At 41.8% G+C, this 25,341-nt stretch overlaps 1 protein-coding gene across 2 annotated transcripts in view; it reads right to left on the bottom strand.

Moving 5' to 3' along the window:
- Positions 1-345: 345 nt before the first annotated feature.
- STARD9 (StAR related lipid transfer domain containing 9) overlaps positions 346-25,341 on the bottom strand; it is a 241,619-nt gene continuing 216,623 nt past the window's right edge. For both annotated transcript variants that reach the window (XM_073610372.1, XM_073610370.1), the window contains exons 28-33: positions 22,747-22,895; positions 21,296-21,360; positions 17,791-17,996; positions 12,438-12,517; positions 10,235-10,393; positions 346-5,123 (exon numbers count right to left, since the gene is read on the bottom strand). In XM_073610372.1, the coding sequence (XP_073466473.1) occupies positions 5,022-5,123; positions 10,235-10,393; positions 12,438-12,517; positions 17,791-17,996; positions 21,296-21,360; positions 22,747-22,895 (761 nt within the window). In that variant the 3' untranslated portion in view covers positions 346-5,021. The remainder of the gene's footprint in view (positions 5,124-10,234; positions 10,394-12,437; positions 12,518-17,790; positions 17,997-21,295; positions 21,361-22,746; positions 22,896-25,341) is intronic.

Raw genomic sequence — 25,341 nt, forward strand, 5'->3', positions numbered from 1 at the left:
CATCTATATTCGCATGCACCTGTCATTCCAGATGCAAGAATCTGCTGTATGGGGCTAAGTAGCGCAGTTTCAAAGCCGCGCCAGTGCGAACCAGGGCTAAGTGAGTAATTTTAGGTCCTTCTTTTCTTGCAGTCTCAGGTTGGGCCATGAATCAAAGTGATTTCAATGTTCACGTCTCCATTACATGTTCCAAGGATAAAACCAAATGCATTTTTTTTTTTTTAACACTTTAGAACCCAAAATGATGTATATTTTTGTACACATGTATATATGTAAGTGATTTATATTTTCATATCTGTTTACAAGAACTGTATTGCTGTAGCAAAATACACACACACAAATGGATTCAAATCTTTGCATTCATGTTTTTAATACAGGGATAGATTACAAACGTAAATCCAAAGCAAGCATATACATATATAAATAAATTATATTGTAAACATAAAAAAAACTGTATACATTTTATATAAAAATAAACTTTTCGCTGTACAGAAGACTGTATCCTTCAGAATTCTTTCCACATGGTGAAGTTTGTCCTTTTATAATAACAAAATTGTGTTCTACAGTGCTATGAGAGCAAAGACATGATTTCCAATTGGGGGAATCTCAACAAAAATTACATTTTTGGTGCGGGGGATGCCTGAAATCTGAATTCTATCTTAGTGCAGACTTCTAGGAAAATCAGTGAGCCAATCACACAAGCAGGAAATGTTTTTGGGGGCGTTCTGTATACAGAAAACCTCTAGGTAACCATATTGCATTTAACAGAAAATTAGCTGGAGATTGGAAAGGTATTTTTTTAATGACATTCAATTACAATTGTATACGCTATATTTTTTTTTTTTTCCCCCATGAAAGTGGAGTTACCCTTTAGGTAAATCTTTAGACTAAAATATGGGGCCAGTCATTTCTAATCCCTCTTCTAATAATGGCACTTCCCCTGGCTTCAATATTTGAGTCATTGAACCCTAACTAGTAAGCAGGTCAGAAGAGTTTGAGTAAATTCAGAAGCCTATCTCTGCATACTTGTCCTGTAGTCAGTGAACAGTTCTTTCAACCTTTTATATACAGGCATACTCCACTTTTAAGTACACAATGGAAACAGAGCATGTATTTAAAGTAAAGCAATACCCTTTTTTCACTTTTCAATTCATGTACTGCATTGCAGTAGTCATTTACAGGCATAACTGATTACCTAGTCAAGCTGGCAAACCTCAAAATCGGATATGTTGTAGTCCTGGGTACCCTCTCGGAGCTCTGCAAGTTTGGTGTCCCTGTCGAAACCAAGATATCCCATAAATGCCAATGTGTACGTAAAGCGGGGTATGCCTGTAAACAATTGGACTGATTTTTGAAAACTACAGGAAGGAAGCGTAGAACTTTAGGTAAAATACATTCTTGTTTTGTCTCCTTAGTTTAGATTTGATTATAAAATGAAGTCTGCTTGGTTGCTATAGACAATGGCAGTATTTTTACTGTCCACACATTATTACTTCCAGGGGACATGGCCTGTGGCTCAGCTGACCACACAGCATTTTGGTCTGGTAATACAGTACACCACCAAACTAGCCATGTGCTTTCCAAAGCTACCTGTATGCAGTCTACTGATGGTAATAAAACACTTTACATGGACTGGTGTGATTTGAGGAAAAACTCAACCCTAGATAGAAAATGTCCTCCTACATATAAGAATTAATTTTACAGTCAGCATTACATACATCATTGATTGGTACCTTGTTATATTTGGAAATCTCCCTCATTTAAAGAGCACCTGTCCAGTTGCAGCTAAAACAGTTTTTTCATGTGTGCCTTGGACAGTATTTTAAAAGTGCACATTTTTTCTTTTTGCATAAAAAAATAAACTCTGGCCCCCAAAATAAGTATACAATGCATATGGATTGTCAGCTAGCTTGAATGTAATGGAAAAATGATTTAACGCATGGGAGACTTTTCTTAAGATCTGATTGAGCAGAGATCATTTGGCTGTGCAGTTTCTATTATTGGTGAAGAACCAAGCAGTTTCTCTGTATGGCTTTCCTGGCATGCACTAAATAGCACCTTTGCCAAACCTGGAAATGGCTCCCTCTGCTTTACTATAAAATGGTTTGTTATGCTGCATCAGCGTTAACTGAACCTCTCACTGCCCACATAACACGTGTGTGGCAACAAAGAAGGTGGAATTCACCTCCAACATGCACATTCACTTCCATGGGCAGCCAAGGTTTTTGTGCAGAGTGACTGGGCTGTCAGACTGCCTGCAGTCTTTAGTAAAAATCATAAGCTGGTGGCACCAGCGCCTGATCATGTGACAGCTGGTCACATGATCAGGTAGTCCTTCCCACTCCCTAGGTGTAAAGGCCCTGTTCAAGGGATGTCAGGGCTGGGCAGGAAAGGGTTAATATCTTCTAGGTTTTTTTTTTTTTATTAACTTTTTCAGATGTATAATAATTCAGGCATTGAGAAAGGCGATGCTTACATGCAGTAACAGATCCAGATCTGATTTTCGAATATTGCAGTCAGTTTTGAGTTGAGTTCTGGTTGTTATGGGTTACTGCACATTTATTATTGTGCATTCGTGTTCTTTTATCTAGTTATTGACTGTCGTAAGCTGGGATACATTAAAGCTGTCCATACACTGGGGAGATTTAATAAAACTCCAGCACTCAGAAACTGGTTCAGCTGTTCGTGGTAGCTAATCTGCTTCTAACTTCAGCTTGTTCAGTTAGTATTATACGTGATTTATATAGCGCCAACTGTTTACACAGTGCTTTACAATATAAAGTGATACAGTAGGGGTTAGGAGGGCCCTGCACCTGGGAGCTTACAATCTAATCAAGAGGGGCTGGTGGAACAAAAGGTAAATCCTGCGAGGGATGAACTTATGGGAGAAATAGAAGATTCAGTTATTAGCCAAAGTTTTCAGGGATCTCCTATAAGTGGACAGATTGGGGTAGGGTGTTCCAGAGGTTGGTAGAGGCTCTGGAGATGAGAATGGGGGCCTATTATTAAGCTTTGGCAATAAAACCTAGAAGCTGATTAGTTTCTGTGCAGAGCTGCACCCATTAGTTTTAGTAAATAACCCCCACTGTATGTATTTTGGCTGGTTCCTAAGGAAGAGGCTGAAATTTGCTCATTGCGTGGGCCCTGTCAGCTGCTTTCTGCCCGACATCCCTTGATCGAAAAGCTGAAGGAGATTGTTGGAAAATTGACAGCTGAAAAGTGGTTGCAGCCAATCAGACACAGCCACCGTCTAGGTATTCTGAGAACCAAGTGGGCTTTTGTGGAAAGCAATATAAATAGTTTGCTTATATCAACACAAGTTGAAATGTTCTCAGTTTAATAAATAGTTTTTTTTTCCTGTCTGTGGATTAATTTGCAGAAGCCTTCATATAGCATTGTCAGAATGACTGGAGCCTGTATTCTGCAAGCACTGCACAAAATAGATGCATGCTAAAAGGATTTCATTAGATGACTTCTTAAACCCAGCTTATTAATAAACAGGTTGGTTTATCTGTTTTCTCATAGCAACCAGAACAATAGGGAAGAATCAGAGTGATTACGGCAACTCCTGGGTAACCTAACCTTAAAGTAGAACTGTAGGAAAACTTTTATTTGCATTATGGATAGAGTAAGGGAGGGTTATAACCCTCAGATATTGTCTGTCAGATATTTTTTTTTTTTTTCTTTCCCTCTGCCATCTGTGTCTCATTGCGGGGATTTCCCTTCACTTCCTGTACCATAGCAAGACAGGAAGTGAGAGGAAATCCTTGCAAATTAACCTCTCTGGTGGTATTCCTGAGTGTGGCTTGGGGTTAAATTTCAGTACCATTAGCGGTAACCCCGAGCCACACTCGGGATTGCATTGCAGGATCCTGGTGCAGTATACTTGCCTTGTCCCCAGGATCCTGCAATGTCCCCCCGCTGTGTCCATGGGCTCCGTTCCCTGCGTGCGTCGCGACGCACTGGGGCGGAGCCCTGCGGAAAAATCGTAGTATATACAGTGCACTGTAATCTTACAGATTACATTACTGTATGAAATTATTTCACATCCCTTTTGTCCCCAGTGCTTTGTCCAGTGCCCTGCATGCAGTTTTATATGATATATACTTTCTGCCTGGAAACTTGAGATTGTCCATAGCAACCAAAAAGTGTCCCTTTAAATCAAAAGTGGTTTTAGACCAGTTGAAAACAGTGATAGTAAATTAAAACACTTGCAGAATTGCGTGATAGTGATTTGTGGGGAAATTAATTTTATTATATTATTTTTATAATTATTTATTATAATTTATGATTTTGTGTTTCAAACTTCATCATACCCGGGATATTTACTAGACTCTTGGTGGGCAGATTTAAGTGTGTTATTGCTAAGAATTACAGGCCTACAATATAAAATGCCAAATTTCTATGCAAAATAATTGTACCGCTTTGAGACGCAAAAATCTGACATAATCATACCGCCAGGGAGGCTACGGGAATTCCTTGGGGACCCCCAGGTCACCACAACTAGCGTCCTCATTGGAATAGCAGATTTCCCCACTTAATTTTCTGGGGACAACCCAAAATTGGGGATTTTCTTTTACTTTTAATAATGGTAACCAGGACAAATAGTGGGTGAATCTCCCTAATGGGGGCACAGACAGCAATCAAAACTGACAAATGTTATCCCTCTCCACTCCATCCAAAACTAAAAGAAAAAAAAAAAAGGTTTTACCTTTAGTTATAATTTAACTGTCTCTGCTCTACACTAAAGTCCTTCTGTGCAGTCAAGGCACCACTGTCCTCATTCATGAAGGCTTCATAATGCTGTGTGCAAAACTGTTTTTTAAATCCTTTTTGAAGCATCCACAGAAAATAAAATCAACTAAAGAAATGATTGTCTTACAAGCTTGATAGCTGCCAAATCCTATAAGAATGTGTGCTACAGGCATACTGTACTTGGTGTCAAGAGAATCCCATCACAGTTCTGTGACACTAATTCTGGAACTATTACAATCCTTTGTGCTGATGCTTATACAGTTTTGTTACCTAGAGAAGAAATTGGCCAGACTTGAAAGCACAAGAGCCTGCCGCTTGCTGACCACACCAAGCAGCCTGGAGGGAATAGCTGGAGCGCCAAAATCAGCCTGGAAAGAAAAAAAAAGGGCAAATGTAAGGCTGGCCACATACATCAATGTAACGGTTTTTCTTTTAACCTTTTTGCTGCCATGGATATAAGGAGTGCAGTGTTGCCACAGATTGCAGGGCTTTTTTATTTTTTTTAAAGAACTATACAAAACTATGCACAGCAGCACCTTATAAAGCACTGCTGCGAATTATAACAAAATGTATACCTTTTTGTAAGCTGTAAAAACATGCTACAGGAAAATTCTTTAATATATACCACACATGCAATAACCACATTGAAGAGTTGTGACGAGGTATGGCCATAACAGAAACCAACACTTCTTAATCCTATCTAAATTGTCCCTAGTGTGTATGAATGTGTGTTAGGGACCTTAGATTGTAAGCTTTTTGAGGGTAGGGACTGATGTGAATGTACAATGTATATGTAAAGCGCTGCGTAAATTGACAGCGCTATATAAGTACCTAAAATAAATAAATAAATCAAAGATTGGACACAGGATTTCTCGAGACACATCAGTGCTACATCTTCTGGGTGGATCACTGATCAAGGCAAGTAAACTTCTCTATCAGTGCTACCTTTGAGGAGGCGGTACATCAACGTGCTGTTATGCTCGCATCTCTCAGCTGACTGTAGCCCATATGTTATACACTTCAGGGGCCATGCAATCTCAGCAGGCCATGTCAGTGAGAGCAGAGAACTAGGTAAATGGGATGGGGTTGGTTCCCAAATTCCCCCATCGGGCAGAGAGCAATCTAACCACAGCTCTAATTGGTTTCTCTAATTCACTACACCTAATTGGGGTTTCCACCCCACGTGGAGAATTTTCTTGCAGTTCTTTCGCTTTAAAAGAAGGAATTTTTATTGGCAGCTCACACCAGCTGGCTGGTGTCCTTTCTCCATTAGACCATTTACAGTATGTTGTAAACTGAAATGTTCTCCTAGAGCCCCCTCCCACCCCTATTGGAGGATAAACACATTGAGGATCCATATTTGAAAGAAGTGGGGGCCCAGGAGGATAAAGAAGATCGATCTTATGAGGAGACTCCAGAAACCAACAGGGCCCAGGATTATCTAAAACGCAATAGGCGTTTTGTAGGTTTCATGGCTTAAGTGGTTTGGATCAAATTAAAATTGCTATTACCAGAACCGCCTTGCCACAAAATTACTGGTTTGGGGTCTTGGTATCTACCTCAGTATCCTCCATTCATCCTCACTTGAAGAATGTTTTGTATGTGGACTGGAGTTCACCCTGAAAAGGGAGTTTGCTGAACACTATCCTATAAAAGCAAGTTTACCAAAAAATGGGGTATGCCGGCTGTGGATCCAGGTGCAAGGAGAGGAAAGAGAAGGATCTATCTGTTCTGCCTCCTTCCACCCTTATTTCTCTGTGTCTGCCCCGCCCATACTCCAATCCCCAGCATGCAGCAAGTGCTGTGCCTGAGAAAAGAGATGTGTGGGTGATAGATTTAAAGTACAGCAGTGGCAGCCACATCTGGCTGCATGATTGATACCCCTGAGTGAGCTGTAAATTACCAGCCTTGGATAAGTGAGCAGTTCACTGAACTGTCTCCATCTCCCTCCTCTCCCCCATCTGTCTCCTACCCCCTCTTCTTCCAGGAGCTTCATGTCCAGTTAGCACTTAGGCCATGCGGTTGCAGGAAGGCATGTAATTGCATGTCTTCTTGCACCCATAGAGAAAAATGCATTGCTGCTTAGGAAATGCAGCAATGCAGATGCATCTCTGGAAAAGACGCAGGGACTCTTTTCCTATATTTTTAGGAGGTAAAGCTGCCTATCGGGAAACCGCATAGATGTGAACCGGGGGTGTCAGGGACAACTGAAGTACTGTTGGGGGATGGCTGACAGCATGTTAGTTGGCAAAACTGATGAGGTTATTACTGACAGGGTTGTGATGCTTCTGTTTTAATCCCATCCTGCCCAGCTCCAGCATCCTATTAGGTGAAAAAAGAAATTATAAACTGCGCTAAAACAAAAATCCTAAAAGTAAAATGAGATGGTAGTATAACCTAACATTAGCAAATATTTGAAAATATTTAAAAATAATGATATAAAGTCCAACTCTTCAAAATGGTAGGATGTTCAATTTGAATGTGAGTAATAATCCAAATGAGCTATGATTGCTCTTACCAGAAGTATTAGTAATATGAGCGGATGGCAAAAACCCTGCCAGGGCCTTTAGAGTGGTGGACCAGTCAGCAGCGTCCGTCTTCAAATTAAAAACCCCTCAATGGATGCAGGAGAAAGAACAAACAAAAGAAAACTGGCCATAGTGTAGTATATCAAAATGTTAGGCATGGTCCCCATTGAGAACGTCCTTTTGATGACGAAACGCGTCTGGGTACGCACGCAGCGACGCTACCACGAGACCAGGAAGTAGGACGAGCTTCGCTTCCATGTTTGTTTGCCGGCCGGCAACTTATACTTTACGCGATACAAGTGTTTTTATCCTGTAAGTGCAATACTTTATTTATTAAACTTGATTTAACGTACTTCACCATGGAAAGCTTATCATTTGTATTCTGGGTTGTGTACTGATGATGTGGACCTCAGGCTAATGTGGACGTATCTAAGTGTTCCTTACCTACTTTTGATCCGCTTCCAACTCATATAAAGCCTGCTTATCACCGTGAGTCGGTAAGCACATTCTACAGCCACGGTGGTGGGGTTTTTTCACTTCCCTCCCCTCCTTTTTTTGGGTGTTGTTATGTGCACACCAGGGTGTTTGGTATGTCTGTCTGTCCATGCCTAACATTTTGATATACTACACTATGGCCAGTTTTCTTTTGTTTGTTCTTTCTCCTGCATCCATTGAGGGGTTTTTAATTTGAAGACGGACGCTGCTGACTGGTCCACCACTCTAAAGGCCCTGGCAGGGTTTTTGCCATCCGCTCATATTACTAATACTTCTGGTAAGAGCAATCATAGCTCATTTGGATTATTACTCACATTCAAATTGAACATCCTACCATTTTGAAGAGTTGGACTTTATATCATTATTTTTAAATATTTTCAAATATTTGCTGATGTTAGGTTATACTACCATTCCATTTTATTTTTAGGATTTTTGTTTTAGCGCAGTTTATAATTTCTTTGTTCTGATTGGTGTTGTCGCACTGTATACTGCTGCTTATCCCTATATGCTTCTAGCGCGGAATTTTTTGTTACTTATCCTATTAGGTGCCCGTTCGCATGTTCTTCGGTCTCTGAAGAGCAATCTGCGTTCAGATCACTTTTCAGATAGCATTTGACAGGCCGGGAAGGGGCGTTGTATCACCTCATCACCACCTGCTTTAACCCCTAAAACCCCACACTAGCACACCACAACTGTGTGCATTGCACACAGTTGTGGGCTGCTTGCAGAGCAGCCTCATTCACTTGAATGGGTCACATTTAGCAGGCGGTGTGTCTGCAGAAAGCAACAGAGGATATAACTTCTGCCATGACCCCAAAACACTGCCATATTGATTCCTGTTCTTTGATCTGCTGACCCCATGTACACTATTTTACTGACCCTTTTCCTCTACCCTGCTGACCCCTGTCCCCCGCCCTTGTGACCCCTATTCACTGCCCTTCAGACTCCTGCACACTCACCTGTGACCCACTACCAGTGTTAATTTTGCCTGCAAATTTCGATTTAGTTTTAGTCTTAGGACTAAAATGGCATTTTAGTTTTAGTCCCATTTTAATCTTCTGCACATATTTTTAGTCTACTAAAACAAATTTTAGTCCTCTAAAATCTAATTGGTGTAGTTATAAATTGTAATGCATTCTTTAAGCATTTCTCTACAATTTCCAAACTCATTATATACCGCTGAAGTGACAAATCGAATAGGTTATTATTTATGGTATTAAGGTTTGAACATGTACTACAGACACAGATTGAGGGGGAGGCCTCAGACCTGCTGTAATTGTAATGTACTACACAGTGTACACACTCAGTCTGCTCTGGGTACCTGGCGGTCGCCTCGTGAGGGACTCGGGAGGCCTGCCTGGCCTGTATTGCACAGTGCTTCTCTCTGGTCTCTGGCAGTCGTCATAGTGCAGTGTGTGCACACAGTCTAACTCGCTTACTTGCTGGGAGCGGAAGCAGGCGGAGCTCCGTGAAAACCAGAAGTTAGTTCACGTTGGTAAACGTCCCTGCCTCACGTTTTCGTCTAGTTTTTGTTCGTTAACGAAAACGGATTTGATTTTTGTCATAGTTTTCTTCAGTGGATGAAAATGTGCTGTACTTTTCATTTCGCTTTCATCACTGTAAAAACATTGTTGACTAAATCTTTGACAAAAATTAACACTGCCCACTACACACAGCCCTGCTAACCCACAGTACACTGACCTACAAATTGCTGACCCCTGTCCTCTACTGATTCTGGTTTCTGTATACTACCCTGCTGACCTTCCATCCTCTCCCCCTCTATCCAGGCACTCTTTTTACTGCATACACACATCATGCAGGCTATCCAGCTCTGAATGTCACCTGGGGGGTGGCTTATTTATCAGTCACTAGTGGGGAACCAAGTCAACTACGTTGCGAAACTCAGGAGGAAGCGCTAAGTTGGGTTTGAGCTGAGAGCCATCTGTCCTTAATTTATAAGGTATCTACGATTGATACAGTCTGGAGGGATGCAATGCATCAGTTGGGCGTGGCTACTGAAATCACACTGGGCCAGCCCATGTTGTCATTAAAGGAGCTTCGTGGCCAATAACTGCTGCGGATTGGGGCTTGTGACATGCATTGTTTGTCATAAAGGTGAGTGGAACACTTTATTACTTGTAAATAAATAAATAGCAGTGTGCACTATGATGTTTCCTCTTTGTCCATGAATGTCATTCTGTGTGTTTGAAAGGACAAGTCGAGATAGCACTTTTTACGTATACCTGATAGTTCTATACCAAGGGGTGTTGACGGTCCTCTTTTGCTCTATTAACTTTCCAAATTATGCAAATCACTTAGGCTAGGAACTGTACATTTGATACAGCAATAAAGCAGTTTTTTTCTTTGTCTCCCATAGATAATGGGGTAAAACTGGTAACTGTAAAATTTGTTTCCTAAAAACCAGGGGTTATACTTGTACAACTTGTAGTTCTTACCTGGACCATATAAATGACCCGTGTGACTGTTTCTCCATTGCTGTTATCAGGCTGCAGTATCCAGGCACTGGGTAGGATCTCTCCCCTTACAACATCCTTAGTAGGACGTGGCATAGACTCGTTATGCACGGACTGGAAGCACAAGCTGTAACATTTCTCCTGTGTAATGCAAACACATTGTCAGAGGACAGCTGAATGTGTGTAGTGTGCTTCTTTTTACTTACACCAGAAAAATGACTGGCTTAAAGAACTATCGTGTTTTTCTGCCCTCCAAAGGAAAAAGTAAATTTAGTACTTTTGGTCTCCTGTAGCTAGGTGCTTCCTCAGTTTAGTTATGATTTCCGACCTGTCTTCTCCCCTTCCCCTGCAGTCCGACAACAGCTAGGAAGGATGGATGTATCATAACGATAACTTGTCTCTGCTCAAATTGCCTTCCCAAGACAAGAGGAATACTGAAAGGGAAGGTCCAGCTTCCCATCTCCCTGCATTCCTCTTCCTGCAGGTTGTCTGGGTAAAGTGCTCTGAGCTGAGACAAGCTGCTGTTACGGTGAGTCTTCTTCCTAGCTGTCTGCTCTGCCACAGGGAGAGGGGAGCAGGCTGGACCTCATAACTTGATTTGGGAAGCACCTAGCTATATGGGACTAAGTACTACATGTACTTTGTCCCACGGGAGCAGAACAATGTAAAAACAAAATCGTAATGAGAGTTCTTCTTTAAGGTATAACTACTTTTGTGCACTGATTAAGAAACCCCAACCCATCTTATCATGCATTTAATCAGATAGATTTATATGTCCCACCAGCACTGCACCAGACCTGGTCAGTGATGGTAGAAAAAAGTCAGCACCATCTTAATTTAATTAGCTCTTAATACCATCTGTTTAATATTTAGACCTAAAGCAATGTGATTCCATTTAGTCTGGTAGTATCTGTGACATTTTAAGGCTGTCACCATAGACTAAATGTTACCAAGCTCTTCGCCTAATTTGGGTTACAAATACCATGAAGATGCTGCATTTACCAAACCCTCCCAGCTTAATACTTGTGAGTGGTGCAACTAATCAGAGCATTGTTTACAGGAACTGTATAAGGCAGCCTTGTATGGTATGGCAACCACACCTAAAACATAGTTAACTTATTAAAATGAAAACAAGATGCCCACTGTAGTAGAGCTAAATTTCACTTGAAACAAACCTCTAAAGCCCCTATCACACTGGCGGAATCCTCCTGCTCAGCAGGGTATAAAGTAGAAGAAATATATATTTTGTTAGGGACTTTAAATTAAGTTATGACCTGGTAAGGCTATGTATTCCAACCCTTGGGACTTTAAATTGAAACTATGGCCCGGAAGGGTCATACATTTCCATCCCTGTAATGGTCAAGAAAGGGGGGGGGGGGGGGGGGCAAGGGAGGTTTTTGCCCCACTCCTGTCCATGTTTGCCCTTATCATATCATCTAAGTTCATCTGTTTATTCATAGATACATCATGTTGCTTGCTCCTGATGAGTGGCCCTCCAGCCATGAAACGTGTAGAGTTGCCATATCATCATCCATACCCACATTACTGTCAAGCTTTTTGAATACCATTCTCAGGATCAATGAGGCCATAGGCCCTGCAGGCATTATCATATATTATGATTTTACCCAAACCTTGATTCCGGTGAACTCTCATTATTTTGTTTGCCATATTACGTGATATTCAAGTTATCTCATGTACTGTATTACCTTTTTATCCTATTATCTGTATTTATCTGATATGTGTACTTTATGGCAATCAATAAACTCTATTAATGTTCACCTATCTACTTTCTTGCAACCAGGTGCCTCACTCAAACCCCCTTGTCCCCCCCCCCCCCCCCTTTCCTGCTCAGCAGGGGATCTCTTTACTGATGCCCGCTGAGCAGGCAGATGACAGGTCTGCATAGCTCTGTGCTCCTTGGGATGTTGGATGGAAACGGACCGCCCGTTCATTTCCATCTGACCCGATCCACCAGACAGATGGGGATCCCCATGTGGCTGTTCTTAGCAGACAAGATTGGATCGGATGTTGGCAGGTGTTAGCGGACACATGTCCGTTGACATCCACTGCTCCATAGAGAGCAGTGGATGGGCCAGATCAGGTCTGCCTGAAAAACTGACAGGCGGACCCACTCGGTCCATCCTCATAAAAGAGGCCTAAGTCTTTATAGCAAATCAGCACTTACCTCTTTGGACTCCACAGTGATGCAACAGAAATCCCTGGGTTGCTTTAGGTAACAAAGTGACATATCCATCACCACATGGACTACAGAAAGAAAATGAACAATGAGACAACAAACTTCATATATTATGCATGTATTGAAAAAGTGCAGCACAGTCTAGTTTTTGAATGATTGTGAGATTGAATTCACTTAACTCTGTTCAGATTATAGCCTGATATTTAGACACACAGTGACATTTTAGCTTATTGTAAAAAAAATACTACAATCATTTGCAAAACAATTACTGAGTAACTGCAAGTAAATGATTAACCACTTCGCTACCAGAGCCTCTTTTTCAGTTTTAGCACACATGTAAAATGCATGCTTTAGGCCTGAACATTACTTCACTTCCACACACATATATTTCTGAAAACAAAGACCTTGAAGAAAAAAAATGGCGATAGTTTTTATGTCGCATGATATTAGTACACGTTTATCAAACACAAATTTTCAGTAAATACACTGAAGTTAATTTAACAATATATTACTCAGTTTTTCAGTAAAATATAAACAGTGAAACTGCAATGAGTAAATAGATACCCAACATGTCAAGCCCTAAAATTGGGTGTGCCTATGAAACAGAGATACATTTAAGTACCCAAAATTGTCCAGAGGTAATGCTTTAAATCCCTCTATAGGTTATTAGTTTAGAAATGACCACGAGCGATGGGCAAAAAATTAGTGTTTTTTCCTGATGTTCAGTGATACCTCACTTGTGTGGTGCAATCGTTTACAACTGTGCCACATAACTGGGGTATTGCAGCAAATGTCGGAGTGAGCACAATCATTCTATGGCCATAGGTACCGGTAATTGGTATGGGCGAGTATTTAAAAAAAAAAAAAAGTATCTGTACTTGTAAAAAAAAAAAAAATGGTATTGGTGCATCCCTAGTATATATATTTGAAACTTGATCAATCCTAATGTACTGACTGCCAATATAATATCGGGAGGCCCTAAAACGACCTCTGTCAATATGGGGTGCTGTGTGTGCATTAATAAGGAAAAAAATGGCTGCAATATAACAAAGAGTGAAAATTTAAGGGGGTCTGAATACTTTCCGTCCCCACTGTGTGTGTGTGTGTGTGTGTGTGTGTGTGTATATATATATATATATATATATATACACACACACACACACACACACACACACACACACACACACACTAGCACCAGTGCTGTAATGGTGATCAGGGATACTGACTGGTGGTCACAGTATGTAAAAAATAAATATTTTTTTTATTAATATTTTTAACATTTTTTGTTTTCTTTAACTTTTTTTTTTCTTTACGTAGACTAGTTCATCAGACTAGTTCAGTGTCACCATAGTGACACTGTATTACTTGGGGGGGGGGATCAGGGATTTATTTTATTTTTTTTTTTTTAACACTGATTGCTTGCTACAGTGGTGATCACTGTAACAGCAATCGTTTGAACTGTCATAAATGGCTTTCATTCACGACTCATTGTTTACTGATTAACCACAGCGATCACATGGGCCAGGTACCATGTGATCACTGGTGACCAAATCACAGATTATCACAATGATGTCAAGAATGGATTCCATTCATGACTGTTGTTTACTAGGCGACATGTGATTGCACGGCGATGACATGGTAGCTGGGCCGATCAGAGCATCCCAATTCCGAACAACGCTATCCGCTTTGTCTGGTCGCAGGGCGTGCACAGTGCGCATGAGTGGGGTGATGTACTGGTACATCGCGGTGCCTGGTCAAGCCGCTGGTCATCAGTAAAAGTGTTGGTCGCTCAACAAGTGGTTAAAATCCTGTTCTACCAGCCACTGGTTTTTTTTTTTAAGTGGTAAATCTGCCTATGTGTAATGGAAAGTCAAATAAATTATCACAGCATACCTCTAAAACAGCCTAAACCACAAATTAAACTTTTTTTTATGATCTGAAAACTTTAATAAAAAAAAAAAATGTATACTGTTTTTACATCTCTGCCTAGCTTATATGTGGTGATATTAATTCTACTGTATCTCCCACTCCTCCTCAACATGCTATGACTGATTATTCTGAACATGGAAAAGCAGTTCACTTTCCAGCGATAAGTGGAAACTTTTCACGCTCTACTTCCCCATAAGCTGTGCTGTCAGTCAGTATCATGGACTCAGACAAGGAGTTTGTAAATGTGGCAGACACCAGTATATTTCTCCAATGTCCATTGAGGGACTCAGAAATTCAGAAACAAGTTTTAGGAAGGTAATGAGAATTGAATTTGAAGTGCCACACCATTGCTAAGAGGTCCACAACTTCACTCTATTACAAATTAGGAGTACAATCCAAAAAGTAGACAATGCACTTCGGGGGTCCAAGAGCGCCACCCTCATCAGGGCTAGAAAGAATATAAGAAAATCTCCATATCAATCTGATATCAAAAACAATATCCCCTGCACGGGGTCATGATTAAAACCAAATATTCAATAGTATATGGAGTGTCAAAATGAATGTTCAAAAATGAGAACATGAGTACTAATCTATATTGTTTTAAAAATGGAAAAAAAAAACAAAAAAAAACCACACTAACATTAATAATTGGCACTATTAATAAAATGATTCACTCTGGGTGATAGGTTAACCTAATAGGAACAAATGTATAAAAAAATTGGGTTAAATAAATCTCAAAGCTGATATGTATAACTTGAACCATACATTACACAATCATAAAAATTAATATGATAGTAGTAACAATAATATTAGTAGTCACTATTGTGAAAGTGGTGTGGAATTTCAATTACAATTCTCGTTACATTACACTACAAGCCAAGGAAACACTGGAGATTCTCTGGATTGTATAGGCTGCCTGTCCACGTACCAAATCATTTATACCAACATCAATACCCTAAGATTAAGATAACCATACCAGCTGGACAACCCTACTGGTCCAGAGCTATCTATCCTCTTTCCTCAACGGATTCAGGAAGGTAGGACACTGGCAAACAGAACAGTTGTAAGCCAGCCCCTTCCTATAGTCATGCTTCAGTCAAGAATCTTTACTACACTGCTGCTTGGGTAAGTCTCTATATAGCAGCTATCCAGGTCAGAATTTTCTCAGAATTAGCTTTGGCGGCTATACCCAGACCCCACTGAACTAGACATGTGGGGCTAGCCTGGAAAATTACCTTCAGACACTGCACTCTGCATTGTGGTGCTTTACAAACCCTTGTGTAATGTGTTTGCTGAAAAACAATTTTCAAGTCCAGAGCCAAGTCCCAGGTGCGTTCCTGTCTCCGAAGGCTGGTCAGGGTGAAGCACTGAATGCTACCTCACCATTTGCACTGAGCGCCTTTTTCAAACCTCTCACCCTGGATTTGAAGTGACCCCCTCAGTCTTAAGATTAATGGGGTGGTATCTCCACACATCCTGAGGGAACTCTACCTGTAGGGGTGTCCCCAAGTCTAGGGATTGAGTCTGGTTCCCAGGAACAGCTGGCCTCTATTTCTTTGAAAAATCTAACAGTGAGTCGGTTCCTTGACCTTGACTCCATTTGATATTGCTTAGGTGGCTGTAAGACCTTCACCTCTGGGAAGCTTTGACAAGATAAGTGGCTTGCTCCCTGTATGCTGGATGATGTTGAGGATGCTACTCGCAACTGCAGTCTTCCTTTGAGACAATCTTTCTCATTAACCAGTAGTCTCAATTCTGGCGATAGGTTGGTGCACCTAGGTGCCAACATCTCCTGCATGGCACAAAGAAACCAGCACTGTTAGACCCTGTGTTTCCCGAGATTCTCAGCAGACAGCATACCCTGGAATCGTACTGAAGGCATTTCCATGATAAAAATAAAATTTTTCATGACACTATTATTTTTATGTATAAGTAGAGGGTCATAGGCATTATGCTGCTCTGACCCATTATTTTACACGATTTATATTAGCGCCGCTATCTCTATCTGTACACGTGTGAGAGGTATAGTTTTGGGATTCTGATCAGTTTACGTTTATTTAAGTGGCAGCTTTTTTCACTGTGCACTGTGTATGTACACACATTTTGTATTGATTTACACATCTTTTATATAGCTTTGCACTTTTCTTTGGCGCAGTGGAGTAAGAGATTCAGGGGCGGTTTATTTGTATATCTCTTGCTACAAACCATCATCAGTGAAAACTGCCAGAAGTGATATATGCAGACTGCAAAAGGATGGAAAGTGATCAGGTGCTATTAACTGAGGCAGATACTCACTATATGGAAATAGGCTTTTTGCAATCATGAGCTACCAGTTGGGACCCAGTTCTAGATATGACCTTTAACCTCTCGGTTTAAAGAAAATTTGAGATATTTCCTGGCATATGTGACAGACCTAGCCGGGAGAGAGACTTTTGGAGGGGACTGAATGCTAGCCTCTTGCCGATCGATCATGGGCCCTGGCATTTGGGGGAGCGGTGCTCTTTGTGAGCTGTGTGCCTGGGGACCCTTGGGGTGGTACTACTGTGGATTCGGGTCCTGGTCCCCCAGGACACACAGACTCTGGTTACCCTGGATTTGCCATATTGGAATAGTGACTGATTCATACCGTTGGGACTCCTACTGTTAAATGCTAATGTCATCAATTCAAGCTACCTGTCTGTTGTCTGCTAAAATGTGTATTGTAAATAAGTCTCTAGTATGGGATCTAAGAGTCATTAGATCCCTATTGTTGTTTGTGTTAATTAACTCTGCTATTGTGATAATGTTGATTGTGTTTTCTAAGCTGCAAGACGGCCAGTCTGGCCTAAAGGTCATGTCTGAGTCATCTAGGCCAGTGTTTCTCAACTCCAGTCCTCAAGGCGCACCAACGGGTCATGTTTTCAGGATTTCCACTATTTTGCACAGGTGATTTGATCAGTTTCACTGCCTTAGTAATTACCACAGCCTTTTCATCTGAGGGAAATCCTGAAAACATGACCTGTTGGTGCGCCTTGAGGACTGGAGTTGAGAAACACTGATCTAGGCTGTCTAAAGGGATTAGTTAATTAGCCCATGTTAATTAGGTTTCTGGTCACAGGTGTATGTTCAGAGTAATATGAGCCGGAGGTATGCACCTCCACTATTAGTGTATAAAAGGGCCTGTATTTTCCAATAAAAGATTCCTGGTTGAACTTACATACAGCCTGCCTGGTGTTTGTTTTGAGCTATCACAACTGGGTTAGAACGGCACATAGCTGTAGTTCTAATCCCGGAGCATTGGATGACCGAACAATCAGATGTTGCGATCTGCAATCTGATTCTATAGCTGCAGAGGAGTGTCGGGAGAGTGGAACCGAGCGAGCAAGGGGCTCGTTACAGCATATTTTTCTGTAAAATTAAATAAGTCACTTACCCAGCTGAACAGTGCTGCTCACTCTCTGATGTACACAAGAGCTTAGAATGGACTTGTCATACAGTCTCCTCGCATGAACATCTTTCACCATATCCCAGACATTATATAGAGGCCTCTTAATGACCCCAGCTCCAATAAAGCCATGCTTTGTTGGTGACGAGAAGGCCTTGTAGTATACCAATACATTCTTCTCTGTTACCTGGTATCTGTAATAGAGAAACACCAAAGCATGAAACAGACATACAAAAGAATAAACACATCTCTGTGGCCCCCTTATTTTATGTTGTCAGAATAGAGCCTCTGAAAACATTTCTTGGTGAGTTCCTAATTCTCACATATGCAGAAAACTAAACAGAAAGAAATTAGTAATAATGACTTGCCTCATCTTTCTCGTTCAATGTTTTTTATTGTGGATATAAAAATACAATAGTGAGGCAGGTACAGTGATAGATATGGGGGGGGGGGGGTTTCATACATGTAATATATCCAAGCACGAGAAATAATTCACAAAGGTAAGTGTGGGATCTTGACACTGGGGGGCCAATTTACTAAAACTGAAGAGTGCAAAATCTGGTCCAGCTGTGCATGGTAGCCAATCAGCTTCTAACTTCAGCTTGTTCAATTAAGCTTTGACAAAAAAAACTGGAAGTTTATTGGTTTCTTTGTAGAGCTGCACCAGATTTTGCACACTCCAGTTTTAGTAAATCTCCCCCTGGATGTCTATGATGTTGCTCCCTTGTCTGCAGATTTGTGTATAACGGTTGGAGTGGTAGATGAGATATCTTGATCCACAGGGGCAGAAGCTGTATGCATTAAGGTGGGCTCTAGCGACTGTATAGTTATCAAGTGGAACTGTTGCAATCAGATTGATAGCTTGGTTATGCGTTTCAAGAAATAGAATATAACTACTCAAAAATAGTGCCCATTGTTCGCACTTGTTCTTTTCTGCTCACTTTGCTTCCTTAGATTAAGGTGTCATCACAACCCCAAACTCGTAGGTAAAAGCTGCACTGTTCTAGTTACTGTTACACCTAACTTTGAATAATATCAATTATAAACACTCCCCGTAGTGGCTGATATGGAATACATGTGTATGGGTTCAGTTTTGGGTTTTACTCTTAAAATGCTTTCATGAAGGCTTCATAGCCAAAACGTGTCAGCATATAGCCTGTACCCATGTAACCAATAAAGTTCTTTTATTCAAGAGTATCCGAGTTGCCAGCCTTCCTGATTTAGGAACTACTCTTAAAGTAAACCTGTGTCTGGACTATGGACATTGGTATATTTACATATTCCTAACAAGCAGCCAAAAACGTATATAAAACCTCAATGCAGGAGAAAATAGATTCTGGGCGATATCCTTCAGTGCAGGGCAAAGCACAGCATATGCATCTGTGTGGTGCAGTGCACTAAAAGGCAGGTGCATTGCAGATGTGCATTGGTGCAAGTAACTTTGAATCTCAATGCATATACAGTATAGATGTTGTGTTGTCATGCACTCAACTAATGTGTTGTAATGTGTGTAGTGATGTTATATTACACACATTATGGCGTGAATGAGCCCCCTAAACAAGCCCTTACTGATTTTTGTAGCTGAGGATACTGTGAAGCTATTAATCCTTAACCCCTTCCCGCTGCCTGTATGTATATATCTGGCAGCAGGTCAATGCGATATTAAAGCCTTTTTTTTTTTTTTTTTTTTAAATAACAAACATATTATACTTACCTGCTCCGTGTAATGGATTTGCACAGAGCAGTCCAGATCCTCCTCTTCTCGGGTCCCATGCCAGCGCTCCTGGCTCCTGCCGAGTGCCCCCACAGCAAGCAGGTTTCTCTGGGGGCACCCAAGCAGGCACGCTTCTAACCCGCGGCTCTGTGTGTCCATTCACACATAGAGCCACGACTCAGCCCCGTCCCCTCCTGATTGGTTCACTGGTTGTGACTGACAGCAGCGGGAGTCAATGGCTCCCACTGCTGTCAAAAGTCAAATCAGGAGTGTGAGTACTCAGAGAGGCAAGGCTCTCATGGACATTGTGGATCAAGAGGGGCTGGGGTAAGTATTGGGGGGGGGGGGGCGGGGGGCTGCTGATGCACACAGATTTTTTTTTTACCTTCATGCATAGAATGCATGAAGGTAAAAAACCCAGTGCCCTTACAATCACTTTAAAGCTCACCTTTGTGCTGCCACAGCATTATGACCACTGATAAGTAAAGTGAATAACATTGATTATCTTTTGACAATGGCATATGAAAGTGGGTAGTATATAGTTGAGGTGGTGAAAGCAGAAAAAACAGGCAAGTGTAAGGATTTTAGCGACTTTGACAAGAGCCAAATTGTAATGGCTGGACGACTGGGTCAGAGCAAATTCAAAACTGCAGCTCATGTGGGATGTTCCTGGTTTGCAGCTGTCAGAAAATACCAAAAGTGGTCCAAGGAAGAAAAACCGGTGAACCAGCAGTCATGGGCAGCCAAAGCTCACTGATGTACGTGGTGAACAATGGCTGACCCGTGTAGTTTGATCCAATAGAAGAGCTTTTGTAGCTCAAATTGATGGAAACGTTAATGCTGCAGACCAGGCAGGATGCCCATACCAACCCGTCGTGTCCAAAGCCAAAAGCACCTACAGTGGGCAAGTGAGCATCAGAACTGAACTATGGAGGAAGGTGTGTTTGAGGTGTTGACTTGGCCTACATAATCTCCAGATCTCAGTTCAATCAAGCATCTGTACGATGTGTTGGAAAAGCAAGTTTGATCCATGGAGGCCCCACCTCACAACTTTACAGGACTTCAGGGATCTGCTACTGATAGCTTGGTGCCAGATACCACAGCACACCTTTTGTGTTTTTGGGGGCAAAAGGGCAAAACCTACTTAATATTAAGTGGGTGCCCATAATGTTATGGCTGATTGGTATATATGCGTTCTATGCTGGGAATGTGCTCAATCGTGTCCACACTTTCAGTGACAGCACCTGGTCACTGTTTACGTTCAGGGGCCAGTAGGATGGGCCCGCAATCAGATGAACACGGTGATAGTTCTGTTAGCGGCCTAGCTCATCCTGTTCCCCCTCTCAGCAGTGACTTAGCAGCCTTCTAATAACTAATGTAAACACTGATGCTTTGAGAGGGAGGAGCCAACCACTTCAGTGCTCCTGCTTTGAATTTTGAGGATGAACTGCTCCCACAGTACCTGCTCGTGCAGAGGTTAGTAAGGGCTTGTTTTAAAGTTATTTACTGCTTGGTAAGAAAATATAAATATATGAATGTACATAGCCTGGTCACAGACGCATTTAAAATATATGTAATGTCTGTATGCAAAATATACATTTTGGCTTTGATCCATAACTCGCACCAATATTGTTGTGAGAATCATTGAATAGTACTTTCTTTAAACAGTACAGCTATGCTCTCTAGCTGTAAGGTGTCAGTATATGCAAAATGTGATATCTGCAAATGAGTGTAAGTAAAAGAGGAGCAGAAGAAGACAAGATTGTAATAAGAACTTACATCCAACCTGCTGCTGCCTGGCCATTAAACAGGTTCTTTATGTCATATGAACAAGCAGCCATAACCTAGAAGAAAAATATCTGTAAATAGTAGGAATGATATCAAACAATACAAGTCCCATAAAGGAATGGCTCAAAGCACATAAAGAGGTGTCTTAATGACAACTGAAAAAAAACACAATAACAGATAGATCTCATACCAATAAAAAGTCAGTATTACACTTAAACCGATTTGCCCATATATGCGGGGTGCCTCCGCAACTGTGGGCTAATTGTGGAAATATTCAAGGTACAAGGGAAGAGGAAAATGTGGGGGTACCATGAGGTCCCCCCCCCAAGGCAAGAGTTGTATATGGAGAACCAACAACTGTATAGTTTTAAATGGTTTTAACTTTATTATATGCAAAAAAAATCTCAAATACATTGGCAGGCACAATGGCCCATCCCTCCAAACATCTATAAAAAATGTGGGTTAAAAAGGAGTGGACAACGTTGTCACTCACAGGGCGCCACTCGCACAAACAAGCATATCACAGTAACCTTGGTGGGCACGAGGCCATAGGCTAACATGCAAAGGCGTTTTTAAGCTGTGAAAAATGCTCCTAAAAGCGGCTGTAAAAACGCCCGTGGGCATGAGGCCTAAAAGTTCCTTGGTCTATACCAAAGCACAACTCCAGATTTAGCAGGTAAGTGGCAATCTAAGTGGTAGTAAAACTGATCATAGTAAAAGGCAATTGCTCTGCTGACCTCTCCTTTTAGAAATGATAATTGCCTGGGTTTACTATGTTGATTGATAGGCTTCAGTGCTTTTTAAAACACTACCTCAGAACTGACTTTACTAGCCGCATGTTGGTTTTATATCGGCAGCTCAAAAGCAAATTCAGTTAATCGCGGAGGCTGATGAATGGAGACACCAGTGGAATAATAAATATGACCATTTTTACTAAATACGGGCAGTATGGATAAAATTTACAATCACAGTAATGAGATGTGGATGTATACAAAATATACTCGTTCTCGTGTATTTGGCTAAGTGCTGATGAGCAGCAATTGGATAACAAGTGGTGTTTATGGTCTCCTCTTTCTTTTCGTCTCCTTTTCTTAGATTTTACCCTTTGATCATTCCTCCTTCTCTTAATCTCTTTTTCTCAATGTATAAGTCCACACCAGGGAGTTGTAGCAATGGGCATTACCATTGAGAATTTAATCATCATGGTGAGTTTAATATATATACTACATTCAGCTCTTTAAATTTCTAGCCAATGCCACTTACTAACTTAACCCAAAGTTGGCCCTTCAGGTGACCTTTTCCAGGAAGACTTTGCTGGCAGAGTCTTTTATTTCACCCAAGTGCAACAAAAGAAAAAAATATATGTTACTTGATGAGTGGGGTGCAAAACGCCAGAGGGATGTCTATTATACATTGTATGATGTGCTGTATACAGAACTCACCTCTGCCATTGCGCTGGCTTGAACCTGAGTGGCGAGATCCTGATATAATACGGGTGTACGTAGGAGGGGAGTGTGTGGACGAGCTCGGTGTGTTGGTGATGCTTCAGCTGATGAGCTTTTATCGGAAGGTGGCTGGGTTATATTTGGGTCTAAAAAGAAAGATGATTGGTTATATCTAGCCAGTCTCTTGGCACATTTTCCAATTGGCTAACCATCTTATCTGGGGAATAATCTGCGCACAGTGCCACTACATCCCTGTTCATACCAATTTGTTTTCAAAACAGTGCTTGTTCACCTGCAAGAATAGTTTACAAGGTGGAAACATTCTGAGTATACTAGTGCTGATTACACTGGTGGGTATTGCAATGCACCCCCAAAAAATGAGTCCAATCTGTTGTTTTATAGCGCTCTTGTCTAAAAGGTATACCTGACACCCCAAAACAACTGCAAATTGCTGAATTACTAGTAGAAGTCAATCCTAATTACCATGCTACTGCAGATTAGAATTAGATTATTATTAGCTACTGATGACATATTAACCACTTCAGCCCCAGAAGAATTCACCCACTTCCTGACCAGGCAAACGTTATAGTGTCTACAAAATAGGGGATAGATTTATGGCATTTTCTTTTTTCTTTACTAGCAATGGCGGTGATCAGCAATTTTTAGCAGGACTGCGACATTGCAGCGGACAGATCGGACACCTAACTGACATTTTTGACACTTTTTTGAGAACCAGTGACATTGCAGTGATCAGTGCTAAAAATATGCACTGACATTGTACTAATGGCACTGGCAGGGAAGGGGTTAACATCGGGGGCTATCAGCATGGTTTTGGGAGCGCTAAATACAGCGCTCCCAACCCGCCCCAAAGATGCTGCTTGCAGGACTTTTCGGAACGTTCCGCAAGAGCACCGCCACAGTGTGAAAGGACACATTGGAATGAATGGGAGGAGGTTTTCAGGTGCTTAGCATTTCCAGGGCTAAAGCGCCTGATAACCACCCCAGTGTGAAAGGGGGTCTAAAAGACAGCATATTAGTAGACAGTACAGCTGCCTCTAGATTACTGCTAACTTAAAGTGGTTCTAAAGTCTTAAGGTTTTTCACCTTCATGCATATGCACGAAGGTGAAAAACCTTCTGTGCTGCAAAATCCCCCCCAGCCCCCCCTATACTTAAATTTAAAAACAGAGTCACACATAACATTTAAAACAGCATAATATTCATAAACATGTCAGCGTATACATTTGATAGTTCAATATTAAAGTCCTTATTAACCACTTGCTGACCGGGCCATTGCCGAAAGACGGCAACAGCGCGGTCGGCTAGTTCTGGGTGGACAACCATGGACGTCATTCCAGAATGTGGCGCGCACACGGGAACATCTGTGACCGCCGGGTCCGCATCACGGATCACGGTAAATAGCCGCTGATCGCGGCCGTTTACCACGTGATCGTTCCGTCAAATGATGGAGCGATCACATGTAAACAAACCGGCATCACGTCATGACGCCGGTTCCTCCCTCCCCTCTCTGTACCGATCGGAGAGGGGATCCTCCTACATACATTGTACCTGATTATCTGCAGTCTTCTCTACTGGCTTTCAAAGTGCAGAATTTTTAAAGCATGTCTGAGCTGTCAGAAAAACAGGGTTGGAAGCTGAAAACTCTGCAGAGCTTAGAGAGGAGTGGAGGTACACACAAAAATGGAACTTCCGCTCTTCGGAATACCCCCCCCCCCCCCCAGTGTCACATTTGGCACCTTTCAGGGCAGAGAGGGGAGCAGATGCCTGTCTAAGACAGGTATATTGTTCCCACTTCCGGGCATAGATACCCGCGCCATCCGCAGGTATCTACGCCACTCCCCCCGCGCTGTCTTCTGGGAGACACACGGGTCCCAAGAGACAGCAGGGACCAGTGGGAACGTGCAGCGTGAGTCGCGCAGTAGGGAACCGGGAAGTGAAGCTGCAAGGCTGCATGGCGGCGGAAGCAGCATCCGAGGGACAGATCGGCTTCGGGTGCCGACATCGCGGGCACCCTGGACAGGTAAGTGTCCATATTTTAAAAGTCAGAAGCTGCAGTATTTGTAGCTGAAAAAAAAAAAATCGTCAGAACTCTGCTTTGAAACACCAACAGAATGGAACATATAGTAACAAACACATGTGATTCATTGACAGACAAGCATTACAGATCAGTTTCATTGTTTCATTTCTAAACATTAAGGACGTAGCTCTATCACAGTTAAACCTATAAACAATAAGCTATAAACTGAAACCATAGGAGTAACCGCTGCGCCATCTGCCATTTTCTGTGGAACAGGCAAAAAATAAAGTGCAATGACCAGGGAAAGAGTGGTGGGTGGAGAGAAGGGGGGGGGGGGGGGGGGGGCTCACCTCCCCGGAGGGCCTCACTACCCCATATAGAAACCAGGATGTCCAAATTTTGAATTGTTTTTCTGATTGTTCTTTCAGGTCAGCTGTTAATTGCTCTATTAACTGTATGTCCGCTCGATCTAGCCACTGCTTTATAGTAGGTGGAGAGGGCTTTCCACTTGACCAGTATGTAGGCCTTGGCTGCACTGAGGAAATGCTTGAGAAG

This window comes from Aquarana catesbeiana, linkage group LG13 (assembly GCF_042186555.1).
Source record: "Aquarana catesbeiana isolate 2022-GZ linkage group LG13, ASM4218655v1, whole genome shotgun sequence".
NCBI classification, from domain to species: domain Eukaryota; kingdom Metazoa; phylum Chordata; class Amphibia; order Anura; family Ranidae; genus Aquarana; species Aquarana catesbeiana.